Here is a 15,096-nt window from a genome sequence, read left to right as displayed (position 1 = left end):
GGTCAACCACGTGCGACCCATTTTGTTACTCGGTCAGCCTCGTGCGACCCATTCTGTTACTCCGTCAGCCACATACGGCCCATTCCTTAACTCGGTCAGCCTCGTGCGCACGCACACACACGTACGCACGCTCGCACGCACGCACGCACGCACGCACGCACACACACACACACACACACACACACACATATACAAGACGACACCGAAGACCAAGAAGACTTCCGTTTTCGATCATTACTTGTGGGGACATATTTTGCAACATTTACAGCTATAAGGGAACAGGGTACTTAATTGCGTGTATTACGTTGTATTCATATGTTGTATTCCTCCTAGACGAAAAACAAAATTTCTCTGTCGGTGATGACTTACAATAATCGTTTCACAATTCATGTATACAAACATGAAATGTTCTATCACTAACATCAAAAGCGTTAACGCGAGGAAGTGCTTGGACCTTAGTGTTTCAAGAACTGGTACATCGTAATGGCTTTGTTTAGACTGTTGATAGACTTGACACGACTCAGTTATCACGAGGAGGGTTTTTACCTCTATGTAGCTTTTACTTTAAGTGTTATGGATTTCTTGGAATCGTGAATAACGAATGTGATGACTTCAAAGGATTGCCCCAGTTTTCTCTATCATGTAGGAAGCAACATCACGCAATTCAATTCCAAGCTTCTAAGACCGTCCTTGGTCGTATTAAAATTGAGCAACATCACACGATCATGGTCTGTTGGACATGCGATGCTTTTATTTTTTATTGGGTTTTTCAATTAAATGATTATTCAGGAAGTTATTCTAAAAAAAATCATGATATTTTGTATACCAAATTGGACGCAACATAGTTCACAAATGCCTTCGTTATAAACGTGCATTGAAATGACACGCACCTTTATCGTATCATTATTCCAACTAGCTTATAGTTCTAGTTGTTGTTATGCAACAGTCAATTGTAACAACGGCCCCTCCCAGATCCGGAGAATAGCAGGGACTTTGACTTTTGGTCCAGCCAATCCCGGAGACAAAACCACCGCATTTACCTAGCATTGCGGGGGCACCAGAAATATAAAAACACGACCCATTTCTCCGGATTTCCCCAATATATCTCCGGACCTGGGGGGAGGGGGGGGGGGCGTGGTTACAATTGACTGGTGCATTACCCTAACAATGACGGTTAAGGAGCATATATATATATAAATTAAAGCTTGATGATCCATTTTTGTATTTTTAAAGTATTGGGTCATGTTTAACAGGCATCATGCAGTCGGAACGAGCTTAAAATAATAGTACTTAAGGTAATAGAGAACTAGAGGTCAGACAAGTTGTCGATGACTTACGAACGCGCATTGGGATCTGCTCGCCGTTGTCAACCAGAACTTGAGGTCAGGCAATTTGTCAATGACCTTCGGACGCCCATTGGGATAATAATAATTCTCACCGCTGTAAACACATACTAGAGCTCAATAGAGTTCATGTCCAATTCCAACGGAAACCTTTTCCACACTGTTTTATTACAACATTTAAAATATAAATTAAATTAGAAAGTAGCAATATATGATCATGTTGTTGAAAACAAATATGGAGAGTACAAAATGGCAGATGCTTTTGAATCCTACTTAAATATTAAACGTCACATACAACATTTTGCACTAAAACTATATCACTAAGATATAAATTTTGCACCTAACCTTTTCTCAAGTTTCTGAAGTTTTTCATTTGTTGTTTATAACCATTGTTTTTAATCTGCGTTTACTTCAAAGGGAATTCAAAAGCATATATATATATATACACAAACGAACACCAATATCGTGAGGAGTATAAACAATCGGAATACAACCAATTAACACGGATATATATATATATATATATATATATATATATATATAACAATTGTGTATAAAAGTATAAATAATACCAAACATTTTCCCATACGATTTTAAGTTTGACCAACACATTTATTATGTCAGATGTGAGCAAGTGATTACAAACATTTCTAGTACATCATTCATTGTTACAATTCAGCATCTTCTCCAGAAATAAGTTGTAATATGATTTATATTACCCTCACAAACGAACACCAATATCGTGAGGAGTATAAACAATCGGAATACAACCAATTAACACGGACAGTACAAACTGCTGTATTCATTTCTATGCATGCCTTAGCTGGTTTTTCTGTTGACATGATCGTTCCATTGCCACATTGCTGGTCGTAAGAGTCATTTAGCTTCACATGTGAAGTATTTTGAGTGTACGCCTTTGACCATAACTTCTAAACAAAACAGATTTCACAACCCGACTAGTCGCTTCCATGTTGATTGCCGCCTTTTATTAATTTTTAGCAGTGCGATGACTAACAGATCTTTGGAAACATCATAATAATGTGAAACACTTTTGAAAGAAGGGAGGATAAGTCTAAAAACTTGAACTATAACCCGTCATGAACTGAAGAAGAGACCGCACTTAGACTGAACGTACCTGTTTTTTTTTAAAATAAAAAGTATAGTTTTTCAGTAACAAAATACAACAACAAAAAACACAACGCGAAAATACACGTGTGCATAGTTGATTGTCATACAGATCATCTACATTTTCTTGAGCAGATGTGACAGGAGCAGAGCGGAAGCGATGGTTGCCATGGTGACAGTCAGACCGGAAGCGTTGTTACATTTATCATTTTTGCAGAAGCATAATGCTTGCTTCTCGTCCTTGTTCTCTACGCAGCCATCAAAACCTTTATAAGTTGTGCTGCAGCCGCGGGCAACCGCTATTTGTAAAAAAAAATGAATTGACATGAATTAATGAATTTGAATTAAAATGCACATAGTAACTTTAACAAGCAACAAAGTTGATATGATTTATACATTATATAATTGACGAGTGGGTGAAGCGAATGTTTGTTAATATATATATATATATATATATATATATATATATTAACAAACATTCGCTTCACCCACTCGTGATATATATATATATATATATATATATATATATATATATATATATATATATATATATATATATATATATATATATATATATATAAACTATATATATATATTAAGTACACTAACATATATCAGAAGTGCGCGGATCTCCATAACAAACACGGCCACCTTGAAGTATCAATAGAGGCAGGGGCGTAGCAAACCCTCTATTTATGCGGAAAATTGTGAAAACAATGGTGCAATCTAAGCATTTTGAGGTGCTTTATTTAGTACCAGTAAACATGTCAGAATCATGTGGATTCAGCCGCATACTCGTGTATAATCAGCTACAGTAGAGGTCCCGGTAATTGAAACAATATCAGTTATATCTAGGCCGGATAGTATTTCTACGAAGGTGGCAAACATATAAACATTCGGAACTCCTCGGCCATTTTTTCAAAAACAACCTCGGATGTATATGGACGGTTTACATACTTAAAAAGTGGTACGTTTAAGTCCGCTGCAAATAGATCGCGTAGTAATCTTATTTAGTAGTTAAAATTTATGAATTAACTCTTGGGAATCGTAATTATGTTTGCAATAATACACTTCACTGGCAATCAATTTAAACTGAGAGCAATGAATACAACTCTTAAACACTACAATTAATTAATGCTTTTATTAAAAAAAATACGGACTACTTCAACAGATGTACCGGCATACATCCGAGGTTGTTTTTGAAAAATGGCCGAGGAGCTCCGAATGACATATAAAATTAAATGTTTGTTTGAGTTAATGTCGCATTTCCAATATTTTCAGAATTTACTTTTATATGTATAATACATAACTAGCGGGCGTTTATCGTTGGGAGAACTTGGAAATGCTCCTCCCCTGGCCCTTACAATATAGGTTTAAACATGAGACGGGTGAGGGGATGGGCGAGCATTTCTCCGAGGAAAGAATTGCGCGTATTCTTCTGAAATGTGGCCATATCAATATTGCAAGGAGTTGACACCCTCGAATATGGTAAGAATGTCATAATGTCAATCTTGGTGGTGGTGGTGATGATGATGATGATGATGATGATGATGATGATGATGATGATGATGATGATGATGATGATGATGATGATGATGATGATGATGATGATAATGATGATTTTAACCACATACAGTCGCCGTCCTTTGTCTTTGTGCATGACGTGCACGACGTCGATGTGAGGACACCATCTGCATTGAACTCGTCTTTACACTTGGTATCGCCGGCCACACACGAGTAGCATTCTATTCCATAGGCGGTGCCTAAAACAAGGATACTTTATTGAAATTACCATAAATTTTAATTGGAACTTTAATGATTAAATGTCTACGATCATACCATCAACGTGCTTCATTTAGAAAGCGTCCGACGAAGACAATTTAAATTGAACGTCAGAAGTTGGGGGGTCACGTTTGATATAAGTTTGTCATATTAAGTTGGTTCTTTAGAAATTGGCAAGCATAGAGGCATTCGCGGTTTCACTAAGTAAGATTTGTTGAACTTATATATAAACATTTAGTCAGCAGATCAAATAATCATTTAATTCTGTTAATCATAAAATACAATATTACAAAATATTTAAACATGACAGAAAACTCGAACCGTATATAGTTAAAGAGGACAAGTTGTAAATATTAAATATAGCAAAAATATAAATGTAATGTATTTTTTTTTAGCTGCACTCTCACGGATTTACCGTTTCGACAACGTTTTTATTATTTGTTTGTCTTAAGATGAGCAAATTTTTGCGTAAATAATCTGCGATCTGATTTTTCTGTGAGCAGTCTTATATCACTGATTTCCATGCATTTCGCATAAATTGGCACGTTCCAAGACAAAAAAATAAAAACAGTTCAATCTTTGAGAGTGCAGCTTAAAATATAAAATAAATCAGTTTACTGATTTGTCTTATAAGTTGTAAACAAAAACACCACTTAAACTTAAATAACATTAATTTTGGTTCAGAATACTTCCAGTACATTTTCTGAACAAATGAATTAAAATACACTCACGTGCGCTAAGCATCAGAACAAATGCCACAGCAACCACTGACTTAACAAGAGTATTCATGTTGCGCCTTTGTAACTTTTCACCAACTACACGAAACGTTCAATTGTTTCCTTCGCGTGCCGAACGTCGACTGCAAGAAAGGAGCTGGTCGCTGCGTTTATGTAGTTACAAGGCCGGGTGTGCTTAGCAACGGGTCTGTTAGTGGCATTGATTATTGATCCGTTAGCTAGATTCTAACCGTAGTTCTACTCACAGCAAACATGTACAATTTGTATATGGATGTTTTTCTCCTCCTTGGAGCGTCATAACATTGGATATACAACGGTCCGATTGTTCAGAATTTTGTGAAAGTAAACACCGTCGTTAACGCAATCGCTATAAATTTTAAAGGGTGTTTTTTATGATGTGCCCTTAGAATTGAATAAAACACACACAGCTGAACCGTGTCAGAAATTCTCCAGAAAACGATCATCTTAATTAAGCAATATTGTCAACTTGAACAATGTTCTGGCCCAATTTATCGATAAAAAAATCAGCTTAACAATCTCGGGTAGTTCATTTCATTAAGCATTTTTTAAATAAACCTATGATGGTTACGATTAGTTAACAAAGTTTATCGTGATTATTCCTAAAGATCGTTTACAATAAAAACTGTTCAGAATGTAAATATTACACAATTTATACCAAAACAAAAATAGTGAGCCTTAAAAGCTCGATACTGTTAGGTTTCGGGAAATGTGTACAACTATTTACGGTCCTACTTCTAAAGCTGGTCCGTGTGTGAATATTGTAACCGATATTTAACAAGTATTGTTGTGGGAATATGGTCAATTCTAACATTATTGCGATCAGTGAGATTGTTAACATATATAACTATATGAAAATATTTTCCGTACTCTTTCGAAGATGGTTTCATAACTTCTTCTTCTTCTTCTTCTTCTTCTTCTTCTTCTTCTTCTTCCTTCTTCTTCTTCTTCTTCTTCTTCTTCTTCTTCTTCTTCTTCTTCTTCTACGAAGATAGTTTCATAACTTCTGTTAAACCATGCCATGAAATCAACAGACACACATTCTCCTTCTTTCTTCTTCTTCTCTTCTTCTTCTTCTTCTTCTTCTTCTTCTTCTTCTTCTTCTTCTTCTTCTTCTTCTTCTTCTTCTTCTCCTTCTCTTCTTCTTCTTCTTCTTCTTCTTCTTCTTCTTCTTCTTCTTCTTCTTCTTCTTCTTCTTCTTCTTCTTCTTCTTCTTCTTCTTCGAAGATGGTTTCATAACTTCTGTTAAACCATGCCATGACATCAACAGACGCACAATGTCACTGGACAACAGTGGCACACAACGTCAATGAACGACAGACGCACAATTGAAACATCATTGAAAAACAGACACAGATTACAGAAACATTAACATATCGTTATCAATTTAGGTTGGATATGTCACAGGACTTGTATTTGATAAATTGAAATAAATGATAATCTTTAAATGTGATTGTTGTCAGGAGTCTTTATTCAATATAACCAGTTGCTTGAGTAATATAAATTACCATTTCTCTATTCTATGATTCTTTTTATTTTTCCAACTAAAGTTCCGCCCCTACAAGTCCTGTGACACATATATAAAGAATCTCGTTCACAGGTTTAATGTTGTCAACATTTACTTTCAACCTGTTTTTCAAATTGAGCCTGCTACTTACCTTTAATAACAAACACAAGTAACAGCTGGTAGTTTTATTTGAATAGAAAACGGGGCTAATCCAAACGTAAATTCCGTCAATTGTCAATTTCTAACGCCTTCGGACGAAATGGAGCACTTTCTTTCATATTTATACATGGAGATGATTGAAAACAACAAAACTCAATGTTGCAGTCATTTTGTTCACATTTCACATGAAATTAATGTGATGGCTTACCCCGTTAGACGTACTTGTGTCCCTTTAAAGGCGGGACGTTTACACTGTACTTGATGACAATTTGTTCACAGTAGTGTGAATGTACTTAATATATTTTTACAACAGTGTGCATATAAGCGATTTAATGTTGTTCACAAATGAGATGTAATTTTGTGCACAACTGTGCACATGTTTGTAATATTATTTTGTGCACAACACTGTGCATGTATTTGATGTAATTTTGTTCACAATACTGTGCACGTATGTGATGTATTTTTTTGCGCAACATTGTGCATGTATGAGATGTAATTTGGTTGACAACAGTGTGCAATGAGATGTAATTTCGTACACAACATTGTGCATGCATGAGATGTAATTTTGTTGACAACAGTGTGCAATGAGATGTAATTTTGTACACAACATTGTGCATGTATGAGATGTAATTTTGTTGACAACAGTGTGCAATGAGATGTAATTTCTTACACAACATTGTGCATGCATGTGATGTAATGTTATCCACAATATTGTGCATGTATGTGATGTAATTTTATCCACAACATTGTGCATGCATGTGATGTAATTTTATGCACAACATTGTGCATGTCTGTGATGTAATTTTATCCACAAAATTGTGCATGTATGTGATGTAATTTTATGCACAACATTGTGCATGCATGTGATGTAATTTTGTACAAAACATTGTGCATGTCTGTGATGTAATTTTATGCACAACATTGTGCATGTATGTGGTGTAATTTTATGCACAACATTGTGCATGCATATGATATAATTTTGTACACAACATTGTGCATGTCTGTGATGTAATTTTATGCACAACATTGTGCATGTATGTGATGTAATTTTATGCACAACATTGTGCATGCATGTGATGTAATTTTATGCACAACATTGTGCATGTATGTGATGTAATTTTATGCACAATATTGTGCATGCATGTGATGTAATTTTGTACAAAACATTGTGCATGTATGTGATGTAATTTTATGCACAACATTGTACATGTCTGTTGTACATGCCTGTGATGTAATTTTATCCACAACATTGTGCATGCATGTGATATAATTTTATCCACAACATTTTGCATGTATGTGATTTAATTTTGTCCACAAGATTGTGCATGCCTGTGATGTAATTTTGTTGACAACAGTGTGCAATGAGATGTAATTTTGTACACAACATTGTGCATGCATGAGATGTAATTTTGTTGACAACAGTGTGCAATGAGATGTAATTTTGTACACAACATTGTGCATGTATGTGATTTAATTTTATCCACAACATTGTGCATGCCTGTGATGTAATTTTGTTGACAACAGTGTGCAATGAGATGTAATTTTATCCACAACATTGTGCATGCATGTGATGTAATTTTGTACAAAACATTGTGCATGTCTGTGATGTAATTTTATGCACAACATTGTGCATGCATGTGATGTAATTTTGTACACAACATTGTGCATGTCTGTGATGTAATTTTATGCACAACATTGTGCATGCATGTGATGTAATTTTATGCACAACATTGTGCATGTATGTGATTTAATTTTATGCACAACATTGTGCATGCATGTGATGTAATTTTGTACAAAACATTGTGCATGTCTGTGATGTAATTTTATGCACAACATTGTGCATGCATGTGATGTAATTTTATGCACAACATTGTGCATGTATGTGATGTATTTTTATGCACAACATTGTGCATGCATGTGATGTAATTTTGTACAAAACATTGTGCATGTATGTGATGTAATTTTATGCACAACATTGTGCATGTCTGTTGTGCATGCCTGTGATGTAATTTTATCCACAACATTGTGCATGCCTGTGATATAATTTTATCCACAACATTGTGCATGTATGTGATTTAATTTTATCCACAAGATTGTGCATGCCTGTGATGTAATTTTGTTGACAACAGTGTGCAATGAGATGTAATTTTGTACACAACATTATGCATGCATGAGATGTAATTTTGTTGACAACAGTGTGCAATGAGATGTAATTTTGTACACAACATTGTGCATGTATGTGATTTAATTTTATCCACAACATTGTGCATGCATGTGATGTAATTTTGTTGACAACAGTGTGCAATGAGATGTAATTTTATGCACAACATTGTGCATGTATGTGATTTAATTTTATCCACAACATTGTGCATGCCTGTGATGTAATTTTGTTGACAACAGTGTGCAATGAGATGTAATTTTGTACACAACATTGTGCATGCATGAGATGTAATTTTGTTGACAACAGTGTGCAATGAGATGTAATTTTGTACACAACATTGTGCATGTATGTGATGTAATTTGGTTGACAACAGATGTCTGTGATGTAATTTTGTGCACAACATTGTGCATGTCTGTGATGTAATTTTGTACACAACATTGTGCATGTCTGTGATGTAATTTTGTGCACAACATTGTGCATGCATGTGATGTAATTTGGTTGACAACAGATGTCTGTGATGTAATTTTGTGCACAACATTGTGCATGTCTGTGATGTAATTTTGTACACAACATTGTGCATGCATGAGATGTAATTTTGTTGACAACAGTGTGCAATGAGATGTAATTTTGTACACAACATTGTGCATGTATGAGATGTAATTTGGTTGACAACAGATGTCTGTGATGTAATTTTGTGCACAACATTGTGCATGTCTGTGATGTAATTCTGTGCACAACATTGTGCATGTCTGTAATGTAATTTTGTGCACAACATTGTGCATGCATGTGATGTAATTTTGTGCACAATATTGTGCATGCATATGATGTAATTTTGTACGCAGCAATTTCATTATAAAGACTGGTGCACACATTATTCTCCATACCTGGAGAAGATCCTGAAACAATACGTTTCGAATGATTTGTATCGACGACTATCAATTGATGAAACAATGTCCGATTTTATCAGCATACAAAGTGAAATCGCTCCATGTATATCAACTATACAATACTTACCGTACTGCCATTCAGTTGTTTTTCTGCTAAGTAAACTGTTTTCTAAACCGTACGTGTATGTTTGCCCACATTGTAAAATGCAAACTGAATCCATCGGGCACCATATACTTTTTTTTGCATCAATAATGATAGTATTAGACATTTACTTTGGCGTAAACAACATTCTTTGTTAGGAAATGATATGTTTACTAGCTTTTGTTAGCTAAGCTTTCGAAAGCAAATTGTCGCGATGTATTCCGGTTTTACATACTTAAATTTTACCGACGAATTACGGGTATCTCTGTATAAGGTCATTACAAGATATTCCATATGTAGTAATAATGGCAACACGAATTAACTATCGCAATTATTTTCCTTTAAACTATATTGTATTGTTAAATCATAAGTACTTGTACATACATGTATATATTTTTACTTATAGATATTGGAATTATATTATCATTGTCTTATAAATCACATGTAATTAGCATTGAGCATGCATGAGATGTAATTTTGTACACAACATTGTGCATGTATGTTCTGTAATTTTGTGCACAGCAATGTGCATGTATGTGATGTAATTTTGTTCAAAACGGTGTGTATGTATGTGGTGAATATTTGTTCACGACGGCTTCATTATTTTATTTTATTTCGAATCTTATTTATGTCTCCGGTACAATATGCCAAAGTGTTTATTTAATACTATATTTTCTTAAATTTCATGTTACAACTCGCCGATCGCCTTGTATATACACTCGAATTATTTCTTGTCAATGATCACGTGTTTTGACAATTTGTGTTGAGTACATTAATGTTGAATGTTTGAACCGAAATACAATTATGTTCTGTTCGTTGTTAGGATAAGCAGACTGGAAACAGTTTCAGTGCTGTTGCCATAATAATCTTGAAAGCTTATATTCAATTCTGGTAAATGTCTTCATCAATATTCATAGTTAATTACCTGGCTAGCTGACCTGCTCAATGGCCAGAAACTTCCTTACATCTTGTAAAAGTAAACGTTGAAGTACTTGTTACTTGTATTATGTATTATGTATGCGGTCGCCAGTGATGCAGAACTTGATGGAGAAAATCATCGCGAACTCAAGATGAATATCCGATTTTCTTGTCACAGGAATCGATATACTATAGTAGTTCTGATTTTATCAATGCGACCTTATTTCAAAATCTAGGTAGAGAACGTTTGCGCCGCTTTCTACGCAATGCGAGTTTAAGTGATAACATTACTATTATTCGAAATGTTATAGATTAATCAATATCAAAGAAATCAGAATACAAGAGAGTGAAAAATATTTAAAAGCAAGAATATCTGAACGTCTTTTGAAACTGCCATAACAATACTACATTTGTATCAGTGTTTGGATGTTAACAAAACATATCCGCGTTCTGCAATGTTACCTAAACATTTTTGATTCCAATCAGGAAACTGTGTGATGAAATTGTTCACAAGGTCCAGGCCAATAGCAATATGAATATTCTTCAAAGGTACCAAGTCGCTTTAAAATGCACGTTATACAATTTAGAAACTACAGGGTCACACCAATGGTAATGGGAAAATTCCTCAAAGACCTTAATGACTTTAAAAAATATTGCAATTTGTGAGTTATTTTTGTGAAATACTCAAGCTACTTAATCACGTTAATATAATACATTTTCAAAACAACAGCGACAAGCCAATTACTGTGTGAATAAACGTTAAAGCTCCTAAATCACAGTTAAACAATTCAATATAGAAACTACAGGCACAAGCCAAACCTCTTCTTAATTAAAGTGCACAAGGATCTGAAGCCAAAAAACGTAACCAACGAACCTGAAGCGTTTGTGAACGCTATCAAACACAATTTACTATATTAATACATCATTTAAATGTAGATATTAGGGCAAATTAGGACATATACATTGTTCCGGTCAGCGAAAATATACAATGTTAATGACTGATCACCTTCATTTACAAATGAGGATATTAAAGTGTATTACATCTGTTATCGTTTGGTGATATATATGTCTTTGAATGGTGATATTTGGCCTTGCTCCTTGTGAGTTTAAAGATTATTGTGGTTCAAATTAGGCTACTGGGCTTGTCCCCGTCCTTTGGCATGATTGTACTCACCATTTGGAGCTCCTCGGCCATTTTTATCGGAAACAACAATGGCCGATGCGTTCCGAATGTGTATACACCAGCAATCAGACCCGTTGTCTGAAACATGGTACCGTTACAGAGGCACTTCGAGTGAAAACTGAATATGAAATGTTATAGCCTGTTGTTCAAGGCGAGCTATGTCTGATAGTTGTCTTTGAATAACTTTATCGCACCTCTTAAAAGCTAGCACTGTTGCTTCGGCTTGATTCTTCGTTTACAGGCGATGTTGGTATCCGATCGTTGAGTACTTGAAATTAATTTATCAGTTTATATGTTATTGTTTGAGTTATTCTCATTCTTGTTTTCAGTGTGATACCTCCTCTGATGTCAGGCTTATATATATTAATTTAGTAAACATGTAAGGATGGATTCTTATTTTTTGCGTTCATGCAGTATGAACGCTCGGCCGCGATTTTGCATATGCACATCTTATGCTGGTCATTGTGTTGCGATGGTACTCATTGGCTTGATGGGCTGGTATAACTTTTTCACGGTGACTATTTTGCTTCGGAGTAGCTTCGCAGAAGAACTTTCTTAGTTTTTCAGCGAGACTGTCCTTAGTGACTGTGTAAAAATCTAACTCGTGTTCGAAAACTTCCTTGTGCCATTCTGAAAAGAAAAGATGTCTTTCAATTGTTGATTTTGTGTGTGTCCCTATTGAACCTAGACCTGTTCCAAACCTAACGCCAAAACTTTTTATTGATTATAACCCGGCAATTTTTCTTTAAAAATTAAAGAAAACACCACCACCCTGTGTTTGTTTTTTTTAAACTACGGATGATAATCTACATTTTTCCCTGCCTTAAATGTAAACAATGTCGTTGTTTTTCAAACGATGCTGTATATATTTTTTATAATTGGTAAAAAAATATGGCATTATAGTATTATTTCAGACTTTCGACTGTGTTTTATAGTTTTGAACATAGTGTTACGATTATTGAATATTTATTTAATTTTCATACCCAATTTCAGGTTACACTGAATGGATGGAGAAAATCAAACATTGTTGATCAACAAATATTCACTAGTATATATGGTTAATTTTGTCTACTCTTTTTTATTGAGTAGAAATTTTGATTTATATATTGGTGCATAGAAACACATCGTTCTGATTAAAATATTGACTTGGGATTGCGTACCATTTTCTGCTAAGTGATTTAATTTTATAAAGGAAGCTCTTTACAGCTATGTTTTGTATTACTTAATAACTTATTTTATTGGGGACGATTGATATTTTTTGTGTCTTCATGCAATGTTATAGCCTGGTGACGGCTAAATGGGCTTTGTAAATTTCCCAAGAAACACTAGTGTGATTCATGGACGACTTTTAAGAGTAAACAGTTTTTCTCGAACACTTTTAGGTTGAAAAAATAAAGGAATAAAGTGCGAAAATATAAGTATTGAGTTTTCATTTTTGTGCGTTCATGCAATATGAACGCTCGGCCGCGATTTTGCAAATTTTCCAAGAATCGCTAGCGCGATTCATGGATTTGCAAAATCGCGGCCGAGCGTTCATACTGCATGAACGCACAAAAAATAAGAATCAATCCCTAATTGATTAATGCAAGTCATTGGAAAGGACTTTTATTTTAGAAAATTGTTACCTTTTACTTCATTATCATAAAAAGGGTTTAATGATTTATTTCATACCCTGAAACAAATTTATGCCCCATTGGGTGTTTTTCTTTGTGGAGGTTGATTGATGTTTTCCCTCAATGTTGTCGATTTTATCATATGCCAGTGCCTTAAACCGTTTTGGTTTCGGTTCTGATGTCCCTTCCACTGCCAGTTACACTGGTGTTGTCTCAGTTAAAAGTATATTATTACTGACTTTTTCAAATGACTGGACGAAGATATCGCCTTATTCAATTGTTGAAAGTAATTCATTGTCTGAATCTGATAATTGATCAAACAGTTGTTCTAAAAAGAAATCGCCGAACTCATCATCAGCCATGTTTGTTTTGACAGTTGTTGCAGACGAACCGTAGTAAAAACCGCGCAAGTCAATTTTAATTTGTTTTTATTATTTGTTCAAAGCGTGTTCTTTTGTTATCAAATGCAAAACCATCCATTTTTCAAATGATATTTCTAAAAAATAATGTCTTTCATTTAAATTCTACGTAAACCATCAAAAGAAACATGTAAACAAGTCGACATTCGACAGAACATGTGCCCTGCTATTTTAAGCTATAAAGTAGATCGTAGTAAGATCACTACGCGCGGTGATTCACCAGCGTCCAATCAGAGCGTTGCTTTCTTGCCAAACTCCGCCTACAAAGGTCACGAAAGATCGACCGGTTCATGCAAAATGAACTCAATTTTTATCGTTCAGAAAATCAAGTACGGATGTAAAAATTGATAAATGATGGGAAAAGTGTGAGATTATGGTCATGCTACCTTGTTCAAGCCCCCAATAGACTCGAGTTCCAGTGAACTCTTGCTTCACTGACCGTTTCAAGCGCGGTAATTCCACCATTTAACGGTAAAGAAATTTTGATGAGGGTGGTGTTTGTATTTGTGAACGTGAGTTTTCATATGTTTGTACGTTGTCGTTTGAGCCCTTGCCTCTTGCCCACAAACAAGGTTTACTTTTGAATGTTTGACCACTGGGCGTGTCCCTGTATTTGTTATTGTATTATTGACAGCGCTTGAAACTCAAATTATGATTGCTTTCTGACAACTTTCAAATCAACGTGTTTTCATATTTGTATTCATTATGTGTCTTCATAAAGCCGATTTGCTTTGGATTTTGTGTTCGTAAGTTCTGTTTGCATTGAGTGTATGAATAATTTGGAACTTTTTTAATGTTTGCAAGTACATGTACACATGTACTCATTTTTTCAACCGAGTATCCAATGACTGACTACTAGTGATGCCCGTGCGAATAATATATAAAAATAGTGTATAGATTTATTTATGAAATTTTATGATAACATAAAATTATTTATGGAATTGTTCAAACATTAATTTAGTGGTATTTAACCATGTCAGCAGTAAGCTCCCGCATAAATTATTGCCTCAGCCAATTGCCTTTGAATTTTATCTCAAGTGGCACTGAACAGCCAATCGCGATACGTTGTAGCCCATTCGAAACTCCTCGGCCATTTTTTCAA

General features: G+C 34.8%; 1 protein-coding gene across 1 annotated transcript; it reads right to left on the bottom strand.

Moving 5' to 3' along the window:
• Positions 1 to 1,931: 1,931 nt before the first annotated feature.
• Positions 1,932 to 5,094, bottom strand: LOC128245694 (uncharacterized). The gene is made up of 3 exons (XM_052963918.1): positions 4,982 to 5,094; positions 4,103 to 4,231; positions 1,932 to 2,767 (listed from the first exon to the last, which is right to left on the bottom strand). Exons 1-3 carry the CDS (start codon positions 5,037 to 5,039, stop codon positions 2,586 to 2,588), a joined length of 369 nt encoding a protein of 122 aa, XP_052819878.1. The 5' UTR covers positions 5,040 to 5,094; the 3' UTR covers positions 1,932 to 2,585.
• Positions 5,095 to 15,096: the final 10,002 nt, after the last annotated feature.

This window comes from Mya arenaria, chromosome 9 (genome assembly GCF_026914265.1).
Source record: "Mya arenaria isolate MELC-2E11 chromosome 9, ASM2691426v1".
Lineage (NCBI taxonomy): Eukaryota > Metazoa > Mollusca > Bivalvia > Myida > Myidae > Mya > Mya arenaria.
The sequence above is the reverse complement of the archived record's forward strand: the minus strand, read 5'-3'. Positions and strand labels throughout refer to the sequence as shown.

Bases quoted from the DNA above. Each gene is read 5' to 3' on its own strand.
- LOC128245694 (XM_052963918.1), bottom strand. From the start codon at position 5,039: ATGAATACTCTTGTTAAGTCAGTGGTTGCTGTGGCATTTGTTCTGATG. The intron at 4,232-4,981 runs GTGAGTGTATTT...TCCTTGTTTTAG, and splicing joins TGTTCTGATGCTTAGCGCAC to GCACCGCCTATGGAATAGAA. The intron at 2,768-4,102 runs GTATGTGGTTAA...TTTTACAAATAG, and splicing joins AAAGACAAAGGACGGCGACT to CGGTTGCCCGCGGCTGCAGC.